We start from the raw sequence: 24834 nt of genomic DNA on the forward strand, positions 1-24834 counted from the left end.
GATTGTCCTGCTATTTTTGTACCTTTAGTTGAAACAGGATATGCCAGGAAAACCTCTTAATGGTCTCCGAAAATTATGTAGAAAACTCTTTCTGCAGATTTTATTTTAGTAGGTTATTTTACGACGCTTTGTCAACATCTTACGTTATTTAGCATCTGAATGAGATGAAGGTGATAATGCCAGTGAAATGAGTCCAGGGTCCACCACCGAAAGTTACCCAGCATTTGTTCATATTGGGTTGAGGGAAAACCCTAGAAAAAAATCTCAACCAGGTAACTTGCCCCGACTGGGAATCGAACCCGGGCCACCTGGTTTCGTGGCCAGACACGCTAACCGTTACTCCACAGGTGTGGACTTTTCTGCAGATGCGAGAACTTGAAATGTTCTTGGTGGTGGCAAAACTGAATGTTTCTATGAGAGAGTAGTACTGTGTTTCTGTTCCAGAATTGAAGTGAGGGATCCAAAATGTGTGGACATGAATTGTGTGTAATCGGTGAATTTCACAGTTAACAGTGACAATAGAAGGAAGTTTTGCCTTCGTCTTTACTGAGTCTAAGATAACAATATTTGAGACAGGCTCAATTTCACGAATAACGCACGTAATATTGTTCCTTAGGTCTTTAACTGTTTCTGGCTTGTTGGTATAAATCTGTTATTTAACATAACCTCATAAGAAGTAAGCCAGTGGCGTTAAATCACATGATCTCGGGTGCCAGTTAACATCACCACCACATGAAATGATGAAGCCTCTGTCTGAACTTCTCCCTCAGTTTCGTGAGCAGTATGACACGTGGTAGCATCTTGCTGAATCGAGACATTTCTGAAATCCATACCTTCCAATTGAGGCCAGAAATAATCCCTTATCATAGCCCAGTGTCTTACACACACCATACACTTCATGTAACGCATGGAATGCTTGGTGAATGGATCACATTTTTAATACCTAATAAATTTTAATATCTACGTGTTTTGGAATGGTGTAAGGTTCCATGATTATTTGTCAACAACAATTGTAACCATGGGAAAAATATGACTGCTATAGTTTCATAAACATGGCAGCTGTTATATGTTAAAAGTAGGACATTCTTATTGGAAAATCCTTTATATCGATTTCGTGAAAAAATTACCAAAAGAATGTTAGAGAGATAGCTTGGAAAATAAATTAAATTACTGAAATATTATTGAGATAACTACATGTACAAAGTAATGACAGATGACCTGTGGTATCATAACTATAGCATGACAAACAGTCTTAGTCTGAGATCAGTGCAATTGTGTAAAGCTATCATCTCACATCTTTGTAATACATCGCATCAGTATAAAGAAAAACCAAATCAATCACTTTGGATTGAAATCATGCCCTACTTCATTTAAAATAATGTTCATATATTATTATTATTATTATTATTATTATTGTTGTTTTTTTGTTTATTCAAGTCTACCTCACTGAAGGAAGTATAAAATACACCACTTCAGCCACCGCTGTAGCTCAGTCGGCTAAGGCACTTGCCTGCCGATCCGGAATTGCGTTCAGGCGCGGGTTCGAATCCCGTTTGGGCTGATTACCTGGTTGGGTTTTTTCCGAGGTTTTCCCCAACCATAAGGCAAATGTCAGGTAATCTATGGCGAATCCTCGGCCTCATCTTGCCAAGTATCATCTCGCTATCACCAATCCCATCGATGCTAAATAACCTCGTAGTTGATACAGCGTTGTTAAATAACCAAGTAAAATAATTAAAAAAAAAAAAAATACACCACTTCACTAATACAACACGTCCATGCAACTGGAGTACCCCAGATTATGGTCCGAAAGATTTTGAAAACAGAAATTATTTCGTCCAAACAAGTTATAAGTGCTGTAAGAAAAATCCTAATATAAACAATAGCACGTGACTGAAGTGAGGCTTCATTGGCCGCTGTTTGGCGCCACAGATTCTCAGTACGTGTTCCCGCCTACTGTTGTACATTGTTTCATGTGAAACATTTCCCATTACTCGTCCAGTAGGCCTAACCTCACTATTACGCATTCATTTGCTTAGGAAACATTTACTTTATAATTACTCTAATTAAAACTCACATAACTTATTATATACATTTAAGACTATTTGTTTTTCTCCGCTTTTGAGAGGGTTTCTACTCTTATGTTTAATAACCAAACACAGAAGCCATACTTCAGTATCACGTGCTTACGTGAACAACTACGAGCTTAAGTGACGCCAGCTTGTTACAAAAACAGACTACCTCGGTATTACTGTTGGTATTCATCCGCGTTCATAGTACATAACAAAATATAAAAGTAGCTTTTCTTTTACATAGCGTTTTACATATGAGTGAAGTTATATGTTTCATCGTATTTAACAACTAGAATTCAATTTTTTATTTTCAAATAATACAAGATGATAGTTTCCAAATACGGACTATATTTTCCTGCGTCATGTGAGTGTTTCGACTGGGAGCCAATCACGAGTATGACAGCCACGTGCTTGTGTTTACATTAGGATTTTTCTTACAGCAAAAACAGTATACAGAGAATGATCAGAACCATCAAATGGAAATGTGCCACTGTTTTTTACAGTGCCTAGACACTAATCCAAACGTTTCCAAAGATTGGGTTTTGTTCAGTAATGAAGTTAATTTTTATGTGAATGAGGAGGTAAATAAATAAAATATTCAGCACTGATCACAAGGCAATTCTCACTGGATTTCCCCTACCAAAGAGCATGCATCACCAAAGGTGATGGTTTGGTGTGGGCAGTGGCAAGCAGACCTTAGGATCATTTTTCTTACAAGGCAGTGACTATAACTGAGGAAAATCACTTACATTATCAAGTTAATGCAACTTCATATGCAAGAGGAAGGAGGCCTGAATAGTTCTATCATGGTGATTGACACATCATCTCATCAGCATGTAGCAGTGAAAGACTGACCGGATACAAAATTTCCTATCTAGATTCGATGTGGATGTTGTGGCCATGTGAAATGGACTCTGGCCATTTGATCATCTGAATCGCCCCATTATGACAAGTGTTGTATTGCATGTTTCCACGTATTCACATTTTTTTTATGTTCTAGTGATATTTAACTTATTTTATATTTTTGTTTTCATATTTTCCGATAATGGTATATCTCTAATGTGATAAGTTGAGCTATATATAAACATAATTTTCCTTACTGTGTATACTTAAAAATATTGTATTCATTGTATGCTTTGTACTGCACTATTGTATTACTAATATTAGTATTATTATTACTATTAGGCCTGTTATTATTATTTTATTTATTATTATTATTATTATTATTATTATTATTATTAATATTATTATTATCATTATTATTATCATTACTATTCTTATTTATTATTATTATTATTATTATTATTATTATTATTATTATTATTATTATTATCAATAATTGTCTTATTTTTTATACTTTGTAGGCCTCATTTATTTTTGACCTGCTGTTCACATTTTATTATGCTTTTTTCTTTCTTTCTGTATGTTATATATTATGTCTGATTTCTTCTTACTTGTTGTTTACATTTTATTATTATTAGTTTTGTGTGTACTTTGTAAATTTGTAGTGTTTCTATAACGCAGTTTTTACTCCTGGTTGAGTGTTAGAGAAGGCCGTATGGCCTTAACTCTGCCAGGTTAAATAAATCATTATTATTATTTTTTTGGATGTGATATGTTGAAGGCACAAGTGTACTTAATGAAAATCAGATACATGGATCATCTGAAGCAATGCATCACGGAGGACTGTTTGAAGATTAATAGGGCTGCAGTACTAATGGATCAAGTCCAATTGTGCTTACTGTGCTGAACTAGCACTGAGAAGCAAGAATTGGATTGGATATTTCATACTGAAACAGGTTAATTCCTTTAAATATTTAGGCTATACTCTAACATACCTATACTGTTTTCGCTGTAAGAAAAATCCTAATGTAAACATAAGCACGTTGCTGTCATACCCATGATTGGCTCCCAGTCGAAACACTCACATGACGCAGGAAAATATAGTTCATATCTGGAAACCACAATCTTGTATTATTTGAAAATAAAAAATTGAATTCTAGTTGTTAAATACGATGAAACACTTAAGTTCACTCATGTGTAAAACGTTATGTAAAAGAAGAGCTACTTTTATATTTTGTTTATTTTCGTATCTGGAAACCACAATCTTGTATTATTTGAAAATAAAAAATTGAATTCTAGTTGTTAAATACGATGAAACACTTAAGTTCACTCATGTGTAAAACGTTATGTAAAAGAAGAGCTACTTTTATATTTTGTTTATTTTCGTATCTGGAAACCACAATCTTGTATTATTTGAAAATAAAAAATTGAATTCTAGTTGTTAAATATGATGAAACATTTAAGTTCACTCATGTGTAAAATGTTATGTAAAAGAAGAGCTACTTTTATATTTTGTTATGTACTATGAACACCGATGAATACCAACAGTAATACTGAAGTAGTCTGTTCTTGTAACAAGCTGACGTCACTTGAGCTCGTAGTTGTTCATGTAAGCATGTGATACTGAAGTATGGCTTGTGTATCCTCAACTGACCATTGTGAAGACATAAGACTTAAAAATAATTTAATTGCAGTAATTATAAAGTAAATGTTTCCTAAACAAACGAATGCATAGTAGTGAGGTTAGGCCTACTTGACGAGTAACGGGAAATGTTTAACATGAAACAGAATGTACAACAGTAGGCGGGAACACATACTGAGAATCTATGGCGCCAAACAGCGGCCAATGAAGCCTCACTTCAGTCACGTGCTATTGTTTACATTAGGATTTTTCTTAGAGTGAAAAGATTATAGACGGATGTTAACTATCAAATAAAATCCAAAACTACAATAAAACATTGAAAATCAAGAACCAAGTTTTTTTTTTCCCCCAGTCACAAAAGTCCAGAAGCAAAATTCAAGATACCCAAATTTTGAGAAGATTTTGGCACTGGCATCTATGCCAGTGAAGCTTGGACTATTAGACATCAAGATGAATGATGCTTAACAGGTGTAGAAGTGATATTTTTAAGGAGAACTGATGACTATGTCTTTTGAATTACAAGAAGAATGATGAAATAGAAGATCAATTAAAAATAACACCTGGTGCTGAATATTTACAAAAGAAAAGGAATACTGGCTTCAACAGGTAAACAGAATGGAATGTTCCAGAATACTTAGATTCTATGTTATACACCACAATGGAAAAGTCTGTTGGAAGACATTTCAGAAATCGTTGGAGACAAACATGCTACCAGTACTAGGCCTATTCTTTGAAAGAAAGATGGCATGGACGTTGGATCTGACCATCATCTGCTGGTAGCAAACTTTAAATTGAATATTCGTGCTGTAATAGGAAATTTGAGACAAGAAATAAACGTTATGATGTAAGTAAACTTACTTCCTTACTTACAAATGGCTTTTAAGGAAACCAGAGGTTCATTGCCACCCTCACATAAGCCCGCCATCGGTCCCTATCCTGAGCAAGATTAATCCAGTCCAATAGGTAAACTACAGAACAAAATAATATAGGATAACTTCAGATTGGAACTGAAAGTAGATATGATAGAGAGAAAAATAAAAATGAATTTAAAAATGGGGCAGAAACTGAAGCCAAGTTAGCAGAAAAAGTAGAAGATAACTGGAAAAAAGTTAAAAATATATTCCTAAAAACAAGTGAAGAAATACTCGGGTTTAAAAATATACAAAGAAAAGATTGAATGTCAAAAGAGACATGGGAACTTGTTCATTAAAAGAAGAGAAATGAAACTGGAATTAAATAAAAGTAAAACAAGGCTGCAAAAAGCGAAATTTCAAGTTAGGTACAGCATAATTCTTTACATAGAGAAATTAAGAACAATGTTCGAAAAGAGTATCGCAATTGGATAGATGACAAAGTGACAGAATCAGAAATAGCAGCTAGTAAACAGAATACTAAAGAATTGCATCGCATCACAAGATTGCTGGCAAAGGAAGAAATTTAATAGCTCTGGTCCAATCAGAAATAAGGATGGCCACAATCTTCGACTAATAGCACAATCATTGAAGACTGTCTTAATTTCATTCACAAAAATATTTGCAATCACATTAGTCTGCACAAAATAAGTATAAGTTTTCTCTTTTTCTGTCAATTCACGAAAGAATGGAGTCAATATGTAACATATTCACAAATTACCCTATTATTTAAAAACAGTGGCCCTATCTACATGCACTTATTACACACACCACATCAAGATTTTCACGTCATATAAGGAAACCTCATGCAAGATATGCGTATTTTCTGAACTCCAATATCTGTGACTTAGTATAGTCGCTATAAAAAAACCAGGCTTTGTCACTATAAAACACTAGTTCTGGATTAACATTTCGGTCATGTACTAACTGCTGAAGACATGTGCAATAATGTAATCTTGCTCCCACATTACTGGCAGGTGCTGAAGCACGGTTGCTCTGCATGGCATCAATTTTAACAGTTTTGTTGTCCACAATGCAGATGCTATTGATACTCCTGTTTGTTTAGTTAATTTACTAGACTTTCTCAGACTGGCTTCTGAACAGGAACATATCTTGTTCAATTTGTCTTCAGTAAGAACATATCTTCGACTAGTTTTCTCTTTATTCAGCAGTGATCACGTTGCACGAGTTTTGCTACTAATTTGTTGGCAAATTTTCCTTGGAACCCTCGTTTAGAGACTACAATTCTTTTATGTGCTGCAAATTTATGCCACAACTTACATCTCTGCCGGGGAGGGCCATGTTGAGGATTTTATTTCCCATTAAAATCCACCAGCTTTTTGGGTTTGAACCTAAGAAACTCAAATTCAACTGCGAGATCACAAAGGACAAGTAATGAAGGATTCTCAAGTTCCCACATACAATATTATTTTTTACTAGGTTATTTTACGACGCTTTATCAACATCTTAGGTTATTTAGCGTCTGAATGAGATGAAGGTGATAATGCTGGTTAAATAAGTCCAGGGTCCAGCACCGAAAGTTACCCAGCATTTGTTCATATTGGGTTGAGGGAAAACCTCGGAAAAAACCTCAACTTGCCCTGACCGGGGATCGAATCCGGGCCACCTGGTTTTGCGGCCAGGCGCGCTAGCCTTTACTCCACAGGTGTGGACTACAATATTATTAATTCAGCATGAAAAATGTTATAATGGCTGTTGTCAATACAAATTCGAATATCCAATAAAGAAATTAAAGTTATTAGAGTGGAGTTAAAACTATAGTTGAGTCAACATTTACTAGAATAATATTTTAATTATCCTCCCTAAGTACTTAGCTCTCTAAAATGATATCTACTGAATACTACAGATCAGAGCTTTTACATATTTTTGCAACACCAAAGTAGAAACAGAAACGTCTATATGACGAGAGTCATGTGACACAAGAATAATAAAAGTTCTAAATCTATAGCTTTGAGTAATACTGCAAACGTCACATTTCAAAAATGTAAAAATATACGAACCACTTTTGTTATAAATTTGCTAATGGAGAAATACTCTTGTCAGCTTTGTTGCTTTTACTCTTCTACAAGCCTTAAAGCACACTCCCAGTTGAGTCACTGGTATTTATCAGAAAAGACAATCTAAACAGGATATGAAAATAAAGCCCAAGAATAAGGATTCTAAACCTTTTCACATTATCAATATACATTTCACAAGGATTTTAGACTTGTGATGTTGGCCAACAGTTTATGAATAATATTTGGGAAAGAGAACGATTTGAACACAATCTGACGATGTTATCAACTGGTGTGCAAAATTCGGCCAATTGCAGATCAACTACCGATATTGTCATGTAATTTCAAAATCACATAACAAATAGAAATACAACATACTCATTCTTATATAATAAATAATTTTCTCACAATATAACACACATACCAAAGAATATGATATCAACAGACTATGCACACATACAAACACACAACATACTTTTAAAACTGAGGTAATAAAATTATGCTTATGTAATACGAAAACAAATGCGATGAACAGTTCACCCTCATGACTGAGTGGTTAATAAATTATCGAGATCTGAAGTGACGACAAATACAGGACTTGCAGAATAGTAGTCATTGACATCGAAGAGTTCCGATTCGTTCGAGCCTTGGCATGCACCATTCTGCTGTTTGCTGCACTTTCTTGGTAGTAAAAATACCAGGGAGAGGGCAATCACAATATGCCATGCGCTATGGACATACTGAAACAGAAACAGTGGACATATAACACAAGGATCAATATTAGGTCCCCTACTTTTTCTAGTGTTTATAAATGATCTTGCCCCCCTAATAAAAGATGTAGGTCATCCCATATTATTTGCAGATGACACAAATATAGTAATTACAGCCAATAACTCCGACACATTCCAATCTTCAACAGAGGAAATTCTCTTCAAAATATGTGACTGGTTCTCAGTCAATAAATTGATATTAAATTGTAACAAAACTAACATAATTCAGTTTAAATCCTGTGCAAATTCAACCTCGCAAATTTCTAGCACAATAATTAACAATAGATCCCTATTATTAACAACAACAACCAAATTTCTTGGCTTAAAAATCGATAATGTGTTAAATTGGAAAAATCATATTAAAGAAATTACCCCCAAACTAAATTCAGCTTGTTTTGCTATAAGATCTATGCAAAAGATAGTAAATATCAATACCTTAAAAACAATATACTTTGCATACTTCCAATCGATAATGAGTTTTGGAATAATATTCTGGGGAAATTCCACAGATAGTAACAATATATTTCTATTACAAAAAAGAGTAATTAGAATAATGGTAGGTGCCAAATCTAGGGAATCGTGTAGGACTATTTTAAAAAAACTACAAATAATGCCCACGGCTTGTCAGTATATCTTTTCATTAATAATCTTCCCCGTATGTAATCGTGAAAACTTTGTAATAATTCAACAGTTCATAGCATAAATACACGTCAAAAAAATGACTTTCATACTCTATCGGCAAGTCTATCGTGCTATCAAAAAGGAGTGCATTATATGGCAGTAAAAATTTTTAATAGCCTACCTATCGATATAAAAAATGAAACTCAAAACATAAAATTATTTAGGGCCAAATTAAAGAAGTATCTAATTTCTCACGCCTTCTATTCTGTAGGTGAATTCATGACATTCAATAACACTTCATGAAATTGATACTAAAACTATGTGTTGTACTGGTAGACTATATTGTAAATCTCATCTGTATGACGCTCGACGTATGAAGAAAAAACTGCGAGAAAAGGAATTAGAGGAGTGGGCTAAGCTACCTCAGAAAGGTCTTGGCGTAGAGCTATACAGCGAGTTTACTCCGGCGAATTCCTGGATACGACATCGTGAAGGCCTAACCTCTAGCGAGTGGCGCGAAGCTATTAAAATGACTGCACACGTGTCTTCCGTACGTTCCCTTCCAGGCAGGACTCGGGACAACATCCTCTGTCGGCGATGCCACAGAGAGCCAGAAACACTTGCACATGTCCTGGGCTCTTGTCCGCACGGTGAAGTACTCCGTAACTCACGACACCATAGAATTCGTTCGATGATCGCCGAACAGTTTAGATCAATAAATTTTCAAGTGTTCGAAGAAGTTCACGGACTGGCAGACAATGGCAGTACAAGAAGAATAGACATGATTGCCCTCCCGCCAAATAACAACAATGGCTACATCATCGATCCCGTTAGATTTGAAAAACAAAAGAACCAACCTGAAGATGTAAATAGGAAAAAAAACGACATGTATGTACGTACCGTTCCATATTTCAAGGACAAATACAGTCTACAACAAATTGAAGTAATAGGCCTTATGGTTGGAGCGCGCGGAACTATTCCCGGTTTCTTCTTCCAGACCTGGCAACGTTTCGGCCTACAGAGGAAGGCAATTGATGACATCGTTCTTGCAGCTCTGAGAGGATCAATATTTATACTCCCCAACCATCTCTACGGTCAACAATGATCTTCAACTAATTAATTAGTAGCTACTTATTTATTCAGTCATTTCTTGTTGTTGTAAGACTCCCTTCAACTTAAACATATGTATATTATTTATACTTCCAACTGCCTATTGCTCAATATGCTCTGTCTCTGTGGCAGCCTGTTAATACAGGGAGCTGTTATCTTTTAGATAAATAAATAAATTTCATCTAGACTGTGACTATAAATTAAGACTTTATAATAGTATTAAGTTTCTTGACTTGTTCCATATTCTAGCTGTAAGCAATGTATGAATACCATGGAATGTTAATAAATACAATACAATGCAACGTACTTGGTAATTGGCCTCAGTCTCAATGAAAGCAAACAGAATGAGACCTATGGCAGCCAGCAGGATTCCTGGCAGGAGAAGTAGCACCAGTGAGCGTTGGAGATGGATGCATGCCCGTTGGCGGCAGCAGCGTATGCTCCATGCTGCCACCTGGATATCCATACATAACAATATACCATAAAACTATTTGTCTTTAATTAGTACACACACAATTACCTGTAAACTATAAATTAAAACAGATTTTGGCTATAGCTGCTTTTACACGATTAAATTTACCTTCTAATTCAATACTACACAAGAAAACTAGTCAAAGACTGATCAATATTAAAAATATTTGTCAAAGATTCTTCCATATTGCTAAGATTTGACAAGATTTTGAAACATGTAGGCCTACCTAACAGATATTACAATTTAAGGGGAGAGGATGGTATTTTTTGGTGAAAAATGAGTAAATTTTCAAAAAAAAAAGTTCTTTAAAATACTCTGTGATATGTGTGGAATGCATAGCATAACATTTTGTGGGTATTTGTGCCCTTATCAGATGTTGAGTCGCCATTTTTAAACTTCCTGCGTTATGGATTTTTAAATCATTCGCCCACTTTTATTGTTGTTTCCGGCAAATTAAATTTTCAAAAGAAATTTTTTTCTTTAAAATACCCTTTGATATGTGTGGAATGCATAGCATAACATTTTGTGGGTATTTGTGCCCATATCGGATGTTGAGTTGCCATTTTTAAACTTCCTGTGTTATGGATTTTTAAATCATTCGCCCACTTTTATTGTTGTTTCCGGCAAATTAAATTTTCAAAATTTTTTTTTCTTTAAAATACCCTTTGATATGTGTGTAAAGCATTGCATAACATTTTGTGGGTATTTGTGCCCTTATCGGATGTTGAGACTTCATTTTTAAACTTCCTGTGCTATGGATTTTTAAATCACATGTCCGCTTTTATCGGTTTCCAGTAACTTCATTTTTTTTTTTTTGCTACATTGCCAGACAAAAATTGATATAATTTCTGAACTATTAAAGATACATGCATGAAATTTAGAACACACATTCTTTAGACTATTAGGAAACTTTTCTCTATAACAGAAATTTGTTAATTTATTCCATTTTAAAAATACTTCCGTTTGCTTGCAAGAAAGGAAATCAGAAAATTGTTATTAAATTTTAATTGTTTATTTTACAAACATAGGGACTAATATCAAAATTCTGTTACAGACAGTTTTTAGAACATGCTTTTGCAAATACATCGCAAAAAACTGTTTGAATCTATCTTTAAAAACGGTTCAGATATATCGGTTTTAGTACAATCCTGCATTGGGTATATATTTTTTTTTCAAATTTGGGCCCCCAAATAATTTTTTTTTCAAAATATTTTTATTTGGTTGAGTTGCCACAGCTATGAGCTCTCTACATACAAAAAATTAATATTTTACACCAAATAGGAGTGTAACTAGGCTATAAATAATAATATTTCTATTACATAACTGTAAGGTACACTAAAACGAAGAATATTACAATTGCATACCATTTCAAAACAAAATATTTACAATGTGTCTCCTGGTATAGATTGTATTACTAACATAACTTTGCAAATGACAGTTATGAATATATCGAAACCACTTGCTTATGTTTTCAATTTATATTTTTCTCAAGGAGTATTTCCTAATTGTTTAAAGAATGCTGTAACTGTTCCAGTACATAAATCTGGTGATAGAAAGAATAAAATAAGACTAATAGTGTTACCTAGTCTGTAAAGTTTTGGAAAATTCATTAAAAATAGGTTAATGAATTATCTTGAAAAAAATAATTTGTTATCTGAAAATCAGATTGGTTTTCGAGCTAATTTGTGTACAGATGTTGCTATCATTGATGCTACTTGGAGGATTACTAAAGTGTTGGATGAGGGAAATAAATGTTTAGGTGGTTTCCTTGATTTGAGAAAAGCTTTCGATACAGTTGATCATACCATACTTTGAAATAAATCAGAAAACATGGGTGTCATTGGAATAGTCCTAAATTTGTTTAAATCACATTTAAGTAATAGAAACCAGGTAACTAAAATTAATAATCAATTTAGTAATATTCAAAACGTAAAATTAGGGATGCCACAAGGTACTGTTTTAGACGAAAATGTATCCAGTTTTCCAGTAAAAAGAAAAGGTGGCAACACTAACATGTATTGAAACTTAACTCGAGATATCTGTCTTACTATTTCTTCATATGCATCATTTTTCTTCATTTTATTGTGGTATTCCGCAGAATCCATTGCTTAAAGGCAATTCAACTAACTCGCAAACCACCTCTCTCAGCCAGGACATCATGTTTTTATGGTTCTTGGCACCATAATATTTTCGAATCCTATTGGCCAATTACTTCAAGGAATTGTCAAGTCTCTGATCAATTAGAGCATATTTATATTTACTTTCAAAACAATCAAAGACTTTTGAAGTACTGTATGTGATTTAACAGTAAAACTTGCAAAGTATTGGCAAGTCTTAAAAAGTCTTGTGAAGCAATGAATTTCATCTGTACAAGCAGCTTAACAGAACATGGAATTACTATCAGTTTCACGAAAATCATTGCTAAGCATGTAGTATACTGGAAATGTACAGTCTTAGAGAAAAAAAAATGACCGGCTGCCATATGCTAAGTCCCCTTCGGAAGATGTCGGTTGATTACGTGAGAGCTTAGGTTTACACATGAAGGAATTTCTTATGTGCGCCTCCGCTCTTTTTTTCTTTTGTTTTGTTTCTTTGTTGTTTTTTCTGTCTGTTTATAAGTCAAGTGTTATGAATAATCTATAACGAATACATATGAAGAGTCCACTGCAAGAATGATGGATGTCACTTTCTTGTCGATAATGAACCAAGACTGTCAATGCATAGCTTAAGACATATAGAATGTACATAGAGAGTTATATGCCATTAACACTAATAGTCATTGTCCAATAATGATTGGAAAATCACAGTTAAGCTTTGAGCGCTAAGCATTTCAAACTTTCAATTGCTTCTCCTGCAAAATGTATTCCAAATGACATCCATCATTCTTGCAGTGGACTCTTCATATTCAAGGAGTAAATTAGCTGCAAAATAAACATCCCTGCTCTAGTCGTGTGAACCAGGCGCTGCCCAAAGTGAACTTAAACAAATTCAAGCTACATGAGAGTGGTCATTTTTTTGTGTCTAAGGCTGTACAAATATTAAAAATACAATCTAAATTTGACTTTGTCTTTTCATTTAGCAACAACTTCATACCACAAAAATCATTCAACTCTGATAGGAAGCTTGATGATGATGATGATGATGATGATTATTATTGTTATTATTTGACCTGGTAGAGATAAGGCCATCAGGCCTTCTCTTCCCCTCTACCAGGGGATTACAACTACAATAATAATAATAATAATAATAATAATAATAATAATAATAATAATAATAATAATAATAATAATAATAATAATCCATGGCGATACTGCCCATGAAGAGCCCAGACTGACCAGCGAGCTCCTGGCCTCACGTCCACATGCCGAAGCAGAGGTGGGCAATCATCCAACCAGAATGGAGGTATCATGTGGTTAGCACGATGATCCCCCAGCCATTATAGCTGGCTTTCGCAACCGGATTTCACTACCTATCATAGTTCCCCAAGTGCATCACGATGCTGGGTGGGCACCGGTCCCATACACTGGCCGAAATTTAATGAGAAAATTTCTTCCCTCATGAGGACTTGCACCAGCACACATTCCATAACACGAGTCTTAGGCAGGATGACTTAGACCACGACGCACGATGCGGGACCAATATCAAGAATACAATTACAATTAATATTAAATTTACAAATACAATAAAAATCAAAGTACTAAAAGATTAACTGATTAATAAAGGCTAGACAGTTTATTGTAAAAGTTAAGAAGAGAGAAAACTTTTTTTATTAATTTAGTAAAAATTAAACCTACTGTACGCAGTAAGAAAATGCTTAATAAGTTTGCTTTTGAACGCTACTAAATTCCGACAGTCTCTGATGTCACTGGGTAGGGTATTCCACAAGCGCGAGATGAATACGATGATGTCTTATGTGTTGGTATGGCTAGTATACGGCTATTTTGCGTGCGTGTGAAGAGATTATGATATGATGACAGGTAACTGAAATGGGAGGCAAGATAGGTAGGTGTAGAGGTGTGAAGGACTTGGAAAAGGAAAACAAGGGAATGAAAATTTCTACATTCGTTAAGCTGTAGCCAGTTTAGAGTTTGGAAGGATGGGGTAATGTGGTCAGCGCGACGGACATCACAGACAAAGCGAACACAGGGAAATGCTGGTCAGTTCAAATTATACTTGACCCTGTGTCCACCTGGGTAAAAACGCGCTAAAATCAATCACTAAAAAAACTGAGAGATATTGTTTCATAAGGACATTTACACTCATATGTTGACATTGCCAAAAGGAACAATTCTCTGTACAATGGATAAGCATTATATCCTCTCGAGAATCATGCAGAGCATTCTCCGATTTTCTTATAAGAATATCTCTGCTCTTAGTAAATGTATCATCATGTGCCATCAGTTCATATACACTGGATACATGAACCTTGTTTGGCACAGGCATTTAATATCAAGCAAGGTTCCAGTATAAAATCTGAAAGGACTTGTATTTAGATGTCATGATCTAAAATCAATACTGCTCATCTAAATTGCACAGTTAAGTAAATCACAAATTTTTAACCCAACAACAGAAGGACAAATCTTTATTTTCTAAATCACTTCAAATTATATACAGTAAGTGAATGTAATGACAGAGACTCTGACCTGCACCGATCTCTCTCCCTCTGTCTGCTAGCATTACAGCCACTGCAGCCAAGGTTCTTGGGTCAGCGATGGCTTTTTCCAGGAGGAAAAGCTGGCAGAACCATAATGTACATTTACAACATGCAAGAAACCCTGTCCCCGATAAGTGGGCTCCAGGTAAAATTTATTGGTCATTTCTTCATCATATTGAATTTCGATGCTGTTCACTCATCTCAGTATACTTGCTAATATATCCCCTGCCTAACAACAGATCTGGGTTTCTTTTAAAGGGAATTTCACAAGACCCAAATCCCCATAATGAGATACTCCCTTCTTTATATAAAGTACAGTACACACAATATAACAAATTTCTACATCACATATTCATTATATATAAGGTCTCGCCTACCTCACTGAATATTACACGACTACTATGAAGTAGCCAATGTGCATTATCATCATTTAATTCGAGAAAAATTCGTTCCGGCACCGGGAATCGAACCCGGGACCTCTCAGCTCTGCGCGCTGAGTGCTCTTTCCAACTGAGCTATGCCGGGACACGATGATAATACACACTGGCTACTTCATAGTAGTCGTGTAATATTCAATGAGGTAGGCGAGACCTTATATATAATGAATATGTGATGTATTAACTGTTAGCAGTTGTCACTAACTGAGGTTGGATATGGCCATAAAGTAATTTAAATATGCGCTCCTGCATGTATGACTTACATTGTCTAAAGTGCAGGTAGTAAGGCAGTAAAACATTACGAGAGGAGTTCGGCCGGCACCGTGGATCGTGTCCCAGCATAGCTCAGTTGGAAAGAGCACTCAGTGCGCAGAGCTGAGAGGTCCAGGGTTCGATTCCCGGTGCCGGAACGAATTTTTCTCGAATTAAATGATGATAACAAATTTCTATTGCTCATATTCAAAGTATTTCCAGAAAACTGAATATGAAACTTTATATGTAATCAATGCTTTATCATACAAGAAGTGTGTCTGGAAAATGTCCAGGCATTTAATATTAAAAATGTAGCCCTACCTAGGACAATGGTGCCACAGTCCCTTTGACTCCTCATGGGAACAAACATACCAGCATGCCTTACATTTTTCAAAACAGTTTTCAAAGTCCTCTTTCGGGATTACCTTCAGCTCCTTCACTGGATTCTCCTTCACCTCATTCATGGTCTGCAATCTCCAATTTTACAAAGGAGATTTTAGTTTTGGGAAAAGCCAGAAGTTACAGGGTGCCAAATCTGGGCTACACAGGCCCTTATAGTGGTTTCAGGCAAATCCTGTGAAACTTCTGCACAAAATTCTTTCTGTTTTTATGGCATGAGCCGCATAATGAATTATGCCACCACAGTTTCATGCCAAAATCTCTGAAACAATAATCCATGGAATTCCCAAATGTTCTTTTTAATTCCAACACTGTCAAACGTGGATTTTCATTCAATTCAGCTCACATACATTCAACATTTTCGGTTTTCTGCTTGTTTTGAATGTCTCCTTTTTTTTTTATTGGGTTATTTTATGACACTGTATCACCATCTAGGTTATTTAGCGTCTGAATGATAGGAAGGTGATAATGCCGGTGAAATGAGTCTGGGGTCCAGCACCGAAACTTACCCAGCATTTGCTCGTATTGGGTTCAGGGAAAACCCCGGAAAAAACCTCAACCAGGTAACTTGCCCCGAACGGGATTCGAACCCGGGCCACCTGGTTTCGCAGCCAGACGCGCTGACCGTTACTCCACAGGTGTGGACGAATGTCTCCTATAACATAGACCACTTTCAATATAGGAAAGTGACTGTTCACACACACGCAGTAGGGACTGTTCTGATTGGATGACAAGTTAATTCAAGGCTGCCTGACTAGTTCTCGAGATATTCAACATGGATGCACACTTTCTAGAGACTTGGTAAACTTTAAGTCTTCTTTCTGTAATTTTATTCAAGATCATGATGTAGCACTACAGCAATCCAGGTTATGACATAGAGAATCAAATTTATTTATTTTCATTCTCATAATGACAACTGAAATATTATTTGTTGTAGTAAGGTGAATGACTTCACTAGACAAAATTACTGGCAAGAGCCTATTACAGATCTCCATCATTCAGATAATAGTGTTGCTTGCTCATACTCCGCAGCTAAGTGCGTGTGTTATCATTATCAATTATCATGAACAAGGATGATACTACAACTGAATTGACCATATCACAGCCAAAGGGAAATAAACTATATTGCTCTTTAGAACAAATATTTCACAACAAATACTACACAAGCTCAATGACACATGTCTTCCCAGTGATTCACTTCTAAAGGCGCGTCTCCACTATTAAACATTTAACAACAACATGTTAAATGTTAAATTGTTTACCGTTAACATCCCAACATGTTGATCGAACATGTTAATGCTAATTTCATTTAACACTTTGTCCACACTGTTAAACATGTTAAACTTGACTTTCTTTGTGTAGTCCACCATAAACAGTCTATGAGATTTTAATATAGATAGTGTTTTATTTTCAAACCTTGGACAATGGACTCAGATGATGATCTGATTTTTGTAATTGCCTCTATTGCTTGTTACAAGGCTTTGAAAAGGAAGAAAATGAGAATGTGGATGTGGCAATATCGTAGTAAAAGACACTATGCAGGATACATTCTAAACGAGGTTAAAGTTGAATACAGTATCGATTTGGATTCAAAAACTTGCTGAGAATGTCAGAACACGATTTTAATATAGTGCTGCAAAAATACGTCCAGTTACATCAAAGAAAGGCACAATTTAAGAGCAGCCATTTCATCTCAATTAAAAAAATTACAGCGCGATTATCATAGGACCTACGACATGATAGATGTTAAAGGAGTGGATAATATCGTATAATTATTCTTTCCGAAGTTTTACAAATGTTAACATACATCACCAAATACGACCATTACTGACGTCAACATAGCATTAACGTTTAGCGTACAAGAGTGCGAAAAGTCTCTACTGTATTCTCGAGAACAATTAAATAATAATTCCAGTTCTCTAAAACAGTCGGCCCTCTTAGTTTTGCCCGCATATTCTTTTGCAGACACATCCCACAAACAAGGCCTTTCCATCAGTGCATTAATTTTATTCTAATGTATTTTCTTTCGTCCACTCCATTACTTCGAACATCTTACAACTAACACCAAGGACCAATGATAGTATAAAAATGATCAAGATACGCGCCACAAAATCGGAACTTATAGTTGTTGCTATGGAAACTGTACGAACTTTGCCGAACAGTACCGACGCTGCACGAGCAAATGAATTGACTTGACATGTTTTCCATTTCTGCTGGAAAACACGCCAACATGTTAAAAGTGTTAAATTCAACACACTTAGTTAACATGTTAAGTCAATTGAGACTTGAAATGTCCATATACATGTTAAATTCAACATGTTATACTTAACATGTTGTTGTTAAATGTTTAATAGTGGAGACGTGCCTTAACAGGCTGTGCATAAGTGAACCTCTTTGTAACTCTTGACTCACGGTAATATTCTACCTCTCTTACTTTCTGAATACCTCTCGTGAGTAATTATACTACTCAAAAAACTAAATTTTACAATTTCAGGGTAGATTCCAAAGAAATAAAATCAAAGGTGAACAGAATGTAGTAACCAATGTGGAAAAGTGTAATATTATATTGGGGATTAAATACTGACCGGAATAACAACGCCCAACCCAAAAGGAATGATGAACACTAGTAAGCCCGTTCGGTTATACTCGACTCCAACAGCAATGATGAGAACACCAACCATGTGCAAAGTAGAGGCCGCTCTTGGAGGGATACCAGCTATTGCTATTAACGTCACCCAGAAGGCAAGGATGGAGCAGAAAAAATCACAGAACTGCAAAACCTGTAAATATAAACCAAATGCTAACAGTTGAAAATTAAGTACAAGGCATAAGAGACAGAGTAATTTTATACGTTTTATTTCTTTTTCACTCAAAACTGAAACACTGTCATACCCTGTAGGTTTCATTCACCTAATTTAAGCACACTACCTATGGGCTATTCCATATGAAATCGATCAGTAAAAAACCTCGCATTTTTTTTATACTCTAATTTTTTCCCTACTTATACAAGGTGCTGAGGGGAGTGCATTTTCAAAAATATACTATCGAAAGTCAAACGGTTTTCGTATTATTGAGCGACAAATTTAGCGTATTTTATAAAAACAAGCCTCTTTCAGCACTCAGAACTCTGGAACCATTTACTGCAGAACATTGAACGAGAGCTTATTTTGAAGCTGACATTTGGTAGGTTATGTTAAGAAGTAATCCTTATTTTTATTGTACACAGAGAGACAGATAATCTGATTTTACTTGCTTTTAGGCTTTTTGGCCATTTGTAAAAATGTAAAAAAATATTGAGAAAAAACCTTGCATTATTAAGAGGGATTCGGCATTGTTTGCTTAGTGGCTCGGCAATAAGTTTCGAGGGTATTAAATAGCTTATTTTCACACGCCTAGACTTGAACAGCGCAGTACCGCAAGCACTAGCCGAGAGCCGAAGATAAGTGAGCATTGGGCGTCATTTTACTCCTGTGTTCATGAAAACCTGTGATAAAACTAGCACAGCCATGACTGCTAGATGACACATCACGTGTTTATGTCTACTGGCCTTGCTTCCATCGGCTATCTCCCGCCTCACAGTCAGCTGGTTAGTTCACGCACATACCATTTATTTTCTTTATTTGATATTTTCAATACTTTCTTATCAACGTCCCACCAGTAAAAATATGTGTTGATTTGTACTTTCAATGCGGAATCTAACCATATATTTTAAACATATTTTTTCGTGGCCAAAGGAGTCTTAATGAAGAAAAATCTAAATTTCTCCATTTCCATAAAAAGTAAGAAAAACTGTTTACATGTCAATATAAACTTTAACTTCTCAGCATCAAAATAAACCATGATTTTGATCATTGGGTGAAAGGGTTTCGGAGCCACAACAGTTTAAATTTGCTAATTTTATGAAAATACGATAAACTTAAATATTATTAATTTAAACACATGAAGTTCTGATGCCTCAAACTTTGCACAGAGTATTATATCACAGTTGTCTACGGACAGAAAAAGTTTCACTGTATTTAAAAATTGCAAGGTCAATTTTCTCTATATTTCGGTCGATTTGAGATGGAATAGCCCCTATACTTAATAGAAGGGTGGGACAAAAAATTCCTAATTCCTAATCTGAATATTAAGACACACAATTCTTTCACATTAACATTAACACTAACCTCGTATTTGGTGACACAGTAAGTGTAGAAATCCTGATCACAGGCATGATAGAACGTGGAGAATACCATTGTGGCCAAGTATACAAGTGCTTCAGTAAGCAGGTGACGGCGCAGCGCAAGAAGCACAGCCGGCAGAAAGAACACGTTGCTGAGTGTCAGCAGCAATGTCGTGAGAAGAAGTAAGCTCTCAGGCGTGGCCTTACTGCCGTCAGTGCATCCCCAACCTTTGTACCCTGCAATACATATCAAACAGCTTCTCTGCATGTGCTCAGCAGCTCTTTCACCTAATAACTATACACTATAAGACTTCATTTTAAAGACTTGGCTCATTCAGCTGAAGTTCTCACGTCTAACCTAACCATTTCCTGGTCCATTCTGTTAAATTCTACCTTATTCTAGAGCTATACTTCATTAAGGGAGTGGATAGTGATTAGTGGTCAAGAATCCGATTTTTTATTATGTATTTAAGAAAACAGTACAAAACTTGGGCTTTGAAACAATATATATTGTGGGGGTATCTCTGCAAATAAGCCCTTTAAGGTATATGTACACCCACAAAACGCAAAAAATGATGAAAACTTACAATTTTCAAAATATAACTATTTTAATAGAGAATTTTCTCCTCTTTGATATAAGAATTTTCGATTTATGCCTTATGGTTTTTCAGATAAGTCCCATTTTCCAAAATGCTGCATCATCAGCCACGGTCACTTACTTTTGGAGTGCATTACTTTTGGAGTGATCTTCGTAGCAGTCAATCCCCTTGTCCAGCATTGCTTGCAAAATAAACTTCTTTCTAGTCCCGAAATAGATGCATAGATATCGGGGCATGATCATTAGATTGAAAAAACTTTTTTATATAATGAAGTAATTTATAATCTTTTACTGTTAGTCATAAAACTGTAAATTTGTGTGTCAATGATGTTGTACGTCATTTTAATAAGAGTCCAAGTAGAAATTACAATTCTGAGGAGGATGGGCATAAACCCTGGGACAAACACCATCGCAGGATTTGTTGCATCAATGGAAATAGGGACAAAAAAAAAAAAAAAAAAACTTTCAACACCTGAAGTTAAAACAAGGCGGAGGTATTTGAGAGGCAGAAAGAAGCTGCTACTGGACCGACATGAAGCTGCTTAAGGGGTGACATATGATAATGGAGTCTTCTAGGCTCTGAAAGTTTGTGGCTCATTTCCTGTAAATAGTAATTTTAGAATATTTAATTCCTTCAAACATGATATCTCAGTCAAATATGGTGATACCAAGAAGATATTAGTGTCATTTTTAAGCTTGAAATGTCCCCCAGTGCCTGACAATGAGTAAAATAACATTAATAAAATTAATAATTAATTGTCTATGGATTTTTTACATGATTTATGCAACATAAAATATTATTGTAAGTTACATATATGGTAATATTTAATTAATGTAAATAAAAATAAAAAATAGCTCTATGTCAAGCACTAAAGAATAGTTTTAGCTATAAAACAGTGAAAAAACTGTGGCTTTATCTTAAAAACTGCAAGAGCTATCATGTTTCAAGTTGCACGTCAAAATTATAAACAAAATAATTTTTAAAAACAATTTAGACATAATTTCAAGGGATCTGTTCACTTCATTCTCTTTCTGGTACCATTCTAAATTGTATAAAAATTTTACAGAGCAAAATTATACAAAACAAAATTTTTTGTATATAAAGGTGTACATATACCTTAAATGGCCTCTCTAAACTTGGCAGTGCATGTAATTCATGCATCCTTCTTTTTTCAAATGCAGTTTTCCACAAGTTGATGTTTTTCAAACTTAAGTGCGTTTTTCTCTGAAACTAGTCAATCTATTTACATGAAATTTTTACAGTGTTTTTTGCAGCCTGTGTTATAGAAAGTAGACCTACAGGTTTATGAATATCATACATACAACATGAGGAAAAATATATATATATCTTATATATATTCATTAAAATAATGGGAAAAATTTTTAATCAAATTCAATACTTTTTCTGTTTCACTAAGGATGAAATATTTAACTGAATTTTGCTTTAGAATTTACAATATACATTACTTGATAACTTAAAAAAACACAAGGAATACGAGTGAAGACTGTAGCAAGTAATTTGCACATGAAGATCGAGGTGCATTCAGCAAAGTGGAAAAACAGGTTCTCAGTTGGGGCCTTTATTTTGCACTTGGACCAGAAACTAATTCTTTGTGTTTTATACCACTGAATTCAGAATGATTTATTATATAACCATGGAAATTTTTCTTCCACTCTGAACACTAAAAGCCTACAAATATTGAACTAAACTTTTTTATTGAAATTCTTTAATCACAGTTATCACTACCTACTTCCCTTAAATTCTTTGCTGTTAATAAATGAAATAAAACAGACATCTGAATAAATCTGAATAATGATAAAATACAATTAAACTGAAAGAAAGTGGAACTGACAGCATTATGAGCCTAATATTAGTAAATAATCCCACCAGCGACTGAAATCCAGTTCTCAGAAGACGACAACAGTATTTATTTCCACCAATGGACTTGCAGATGGAAACGTCCAAAAAAATTTGCGTTCTATTTTTGTACATTTTAAAGACATAGAATAAAATACACAGATATATACGAAAAACATACCTAAAGACACAAAAATAAACATAACTGTGGAAAGTGTAAGTCCCTTAGAATAATGGTAAATAAAAATCAGAAATGGTGTTCACAGAAACTCTGTAAGACAGTTCTCTGTTCATACAAGTTAAACAATTACTCACCACCTAAGCAGGTACAGGAGGTGAAAAAATGAAGGCCTTTATGAGTCTCCTGACAGATCCCTTTTAAACCGCAGGGTTCTCCAGCAAATACACAAGGTTGTGTCCGAATATCTAATGACACCATAACTTCCTGTACAAGACATGGCACTACGGAGCTGAAAATGAAATACCAACCAATAAAATCACTCACAAATAATCGACTTTTTCCTCTGCTGTTAGAAAATCTCACCGAGAAAATATTAGCATATTTAAGATAAGAGAGAGCTACAGTCCGCGTCACCGTTTTTGGCATGTGAAATAAGTAATGGGAATGTTAAGTGTGAGTGTTTTACATTTGCCACAGTCAGTCAGACAACTGTGTTTGGCAAATGTCTGATGTGACGTGTATAGGAAGTGGTACCATTCTCAGCTGCACTAGCAACATGCCCACAAACTGGGCACTATAAGGACACACGCCAAAATCGCTGGCGTCAGCTGTACTTCAAAATCACTTGAAGTATTCAAATAGATACTTCAAAATCACTTGAAGTATCCAAATACAATTCACCAGCCTATGCTCACACATGCTGTCTCACAGCAAAAAACCATGATAAAGCATTACTTTTTAAAGGCAGAATGTAAAGGAAACTGTGAATGAAAGGAACACAACAGAAAATTTTGTCCATCAACAGATGATAGTATTTGGAGATATAATTTTTTTCATAAATCTGGTATACTGGCTGAAATACCTTATCGGTCAGATAAGAAATGCTAACCAAATAGCCATATATTTGAATATGCTTGAAAATTATACCATCAATCAAAAGGAAAGAAATGGAGTGTTAATATTGATGCCAGGATGCGAAAACAATGTAAAACTGCTGTGTGCATACCACATGGACAAATTTCCAAGTGTGCTTTATGGAGCACTGTAGGAAAAAAAAAAACACACACACACACACACAAACACAAAATTTTGCATATATATAAAACACATAAAAGAATTTCTGGCAAGTTGCAACTTTCGAAATAGTATAATTTCCTTATAATATTGTCACATTACGTTTCTCTACAATGGCACAAATTTAACAAACTCTTACCTGTTATATATACATTTTGCTTGAAATGCAATGAACCACATATCAGGCTCTGGATATGGCACAAGTTTAGTAGCATCCACTGTTGCTAAACCTTCTGATGAAATGTTCAGCATAAGCTCTGGAGGGCAGTCTATGTCTCCATTGTTACGAGAAGGTACTCTCCCTTTTCTTATACATGCTGTAACTGTTAAAAGTTGGCAAGTTGCATTCTGAAAAATAGTAAATGAAAATGTGTATTAAATTTGACTTGGAAATATTTTGGAAATTGCTGGATGCCACTTCTGAAGCTCATGTTGCTGTAAATGTCGATATGAGAGTTAAAATTATTTAAACATATTTACATTTGACTAAACTACTACAGAACTTAACCTAAAACAATATTCCAATAAATATACATTCTTTCCAACAGTACTAACTGCAGGTATCATTCCATTTGTCTAGCATCCCAATGAAGCTTTGAAATGTTTACCACTTCATATATTATCAATATTTTTATACATCTTGATTACACAACTTTTAACACTATATCACTTCGGAATATGTATGATAAGAACTTTCTTGTGTTAAATTTTAATGTACTGTGTTAACATGTTTCGACCTATTTTCGGTCATCTTCGGAACTGG

The 24834-nt window shown here is 34.9% G+C and overlaps 1 protein-coding gene, 1 long non-coding RNA gene and 1 other non-coding gene across 3 annotated transcripts in view; 1 reads left to right on the forward strand and 2 right to left on the reverse strand.

Annotated features, from left to right (window-relative positions):
- The window catches only part of LOC138708172 (uncharacterized), a 144660-nt gene that overhangs the window by 85181 nt on the left and 34645 nt on the right, over nucleotides 1-24834 (forward strand). The window lies entirely within an intron of this gene.
- Nucleotides 7068-24834, reverse strand: part of LOC138708169 (post-GPI attachment to proteins factor 6-like) — a 56263-nt gene continuing 38496 nt past the window's right edge. Inside the window, exons 8-13 of the mRNA XM_069838435.1 lie at nucleotides 24211-24419; nucleotides 23132-23286; nucleotides 20365-20597; nucleotides 18784-18978; nucleotides 10292-10438; nucleotides 7068-8223 (exon numbers count right to left, since the gene is read on the reverse strand). Coding sequence (XP_069694536.1) covers nucleotides 8026-8223; nucleotides 10292-10438; nucleotides 18784-18978; nucleotides 20365-20597; nucleotides 23132-23286; nucleotides 24211-24419 — 1137 coding nt within the window. The 3' untranslated portion in view covers nucleotides 7068-8025. The remainder of the gene's footprint in view (nucleotides 8224-10291; nucleotides 10439-18783; nucleotides 18979-20364; nucleotides 20598-23131; nucleotides 23287-24210; nucleotides 24420-24834) is intronic.
- TRNAC-GCA (transfer RNA cysteine (anticodon GCA)) lies at nucleotides 15560-15636 on the reverse strand. Its single transcript has one exon. It is a non-coding gene; the product is annotated as a tRNA-Cys (tRNA).

This window comes from Periplaneta americana, chromosome 10 (assembly GCF_040183065.1).
Source record: "Periplaneta americana isolate PAMFEO1 chromosome 10, P.americana_PAMFEO1_priV1, whole genome shotgun sequence".
NCBI classification, from domain to species: domain Eukaryota; kingdom Metazoa; phylum Arthropoda; class Insecta; order Blattodea; family Blattidae; genus Periplaneta; species Periplaneta americana.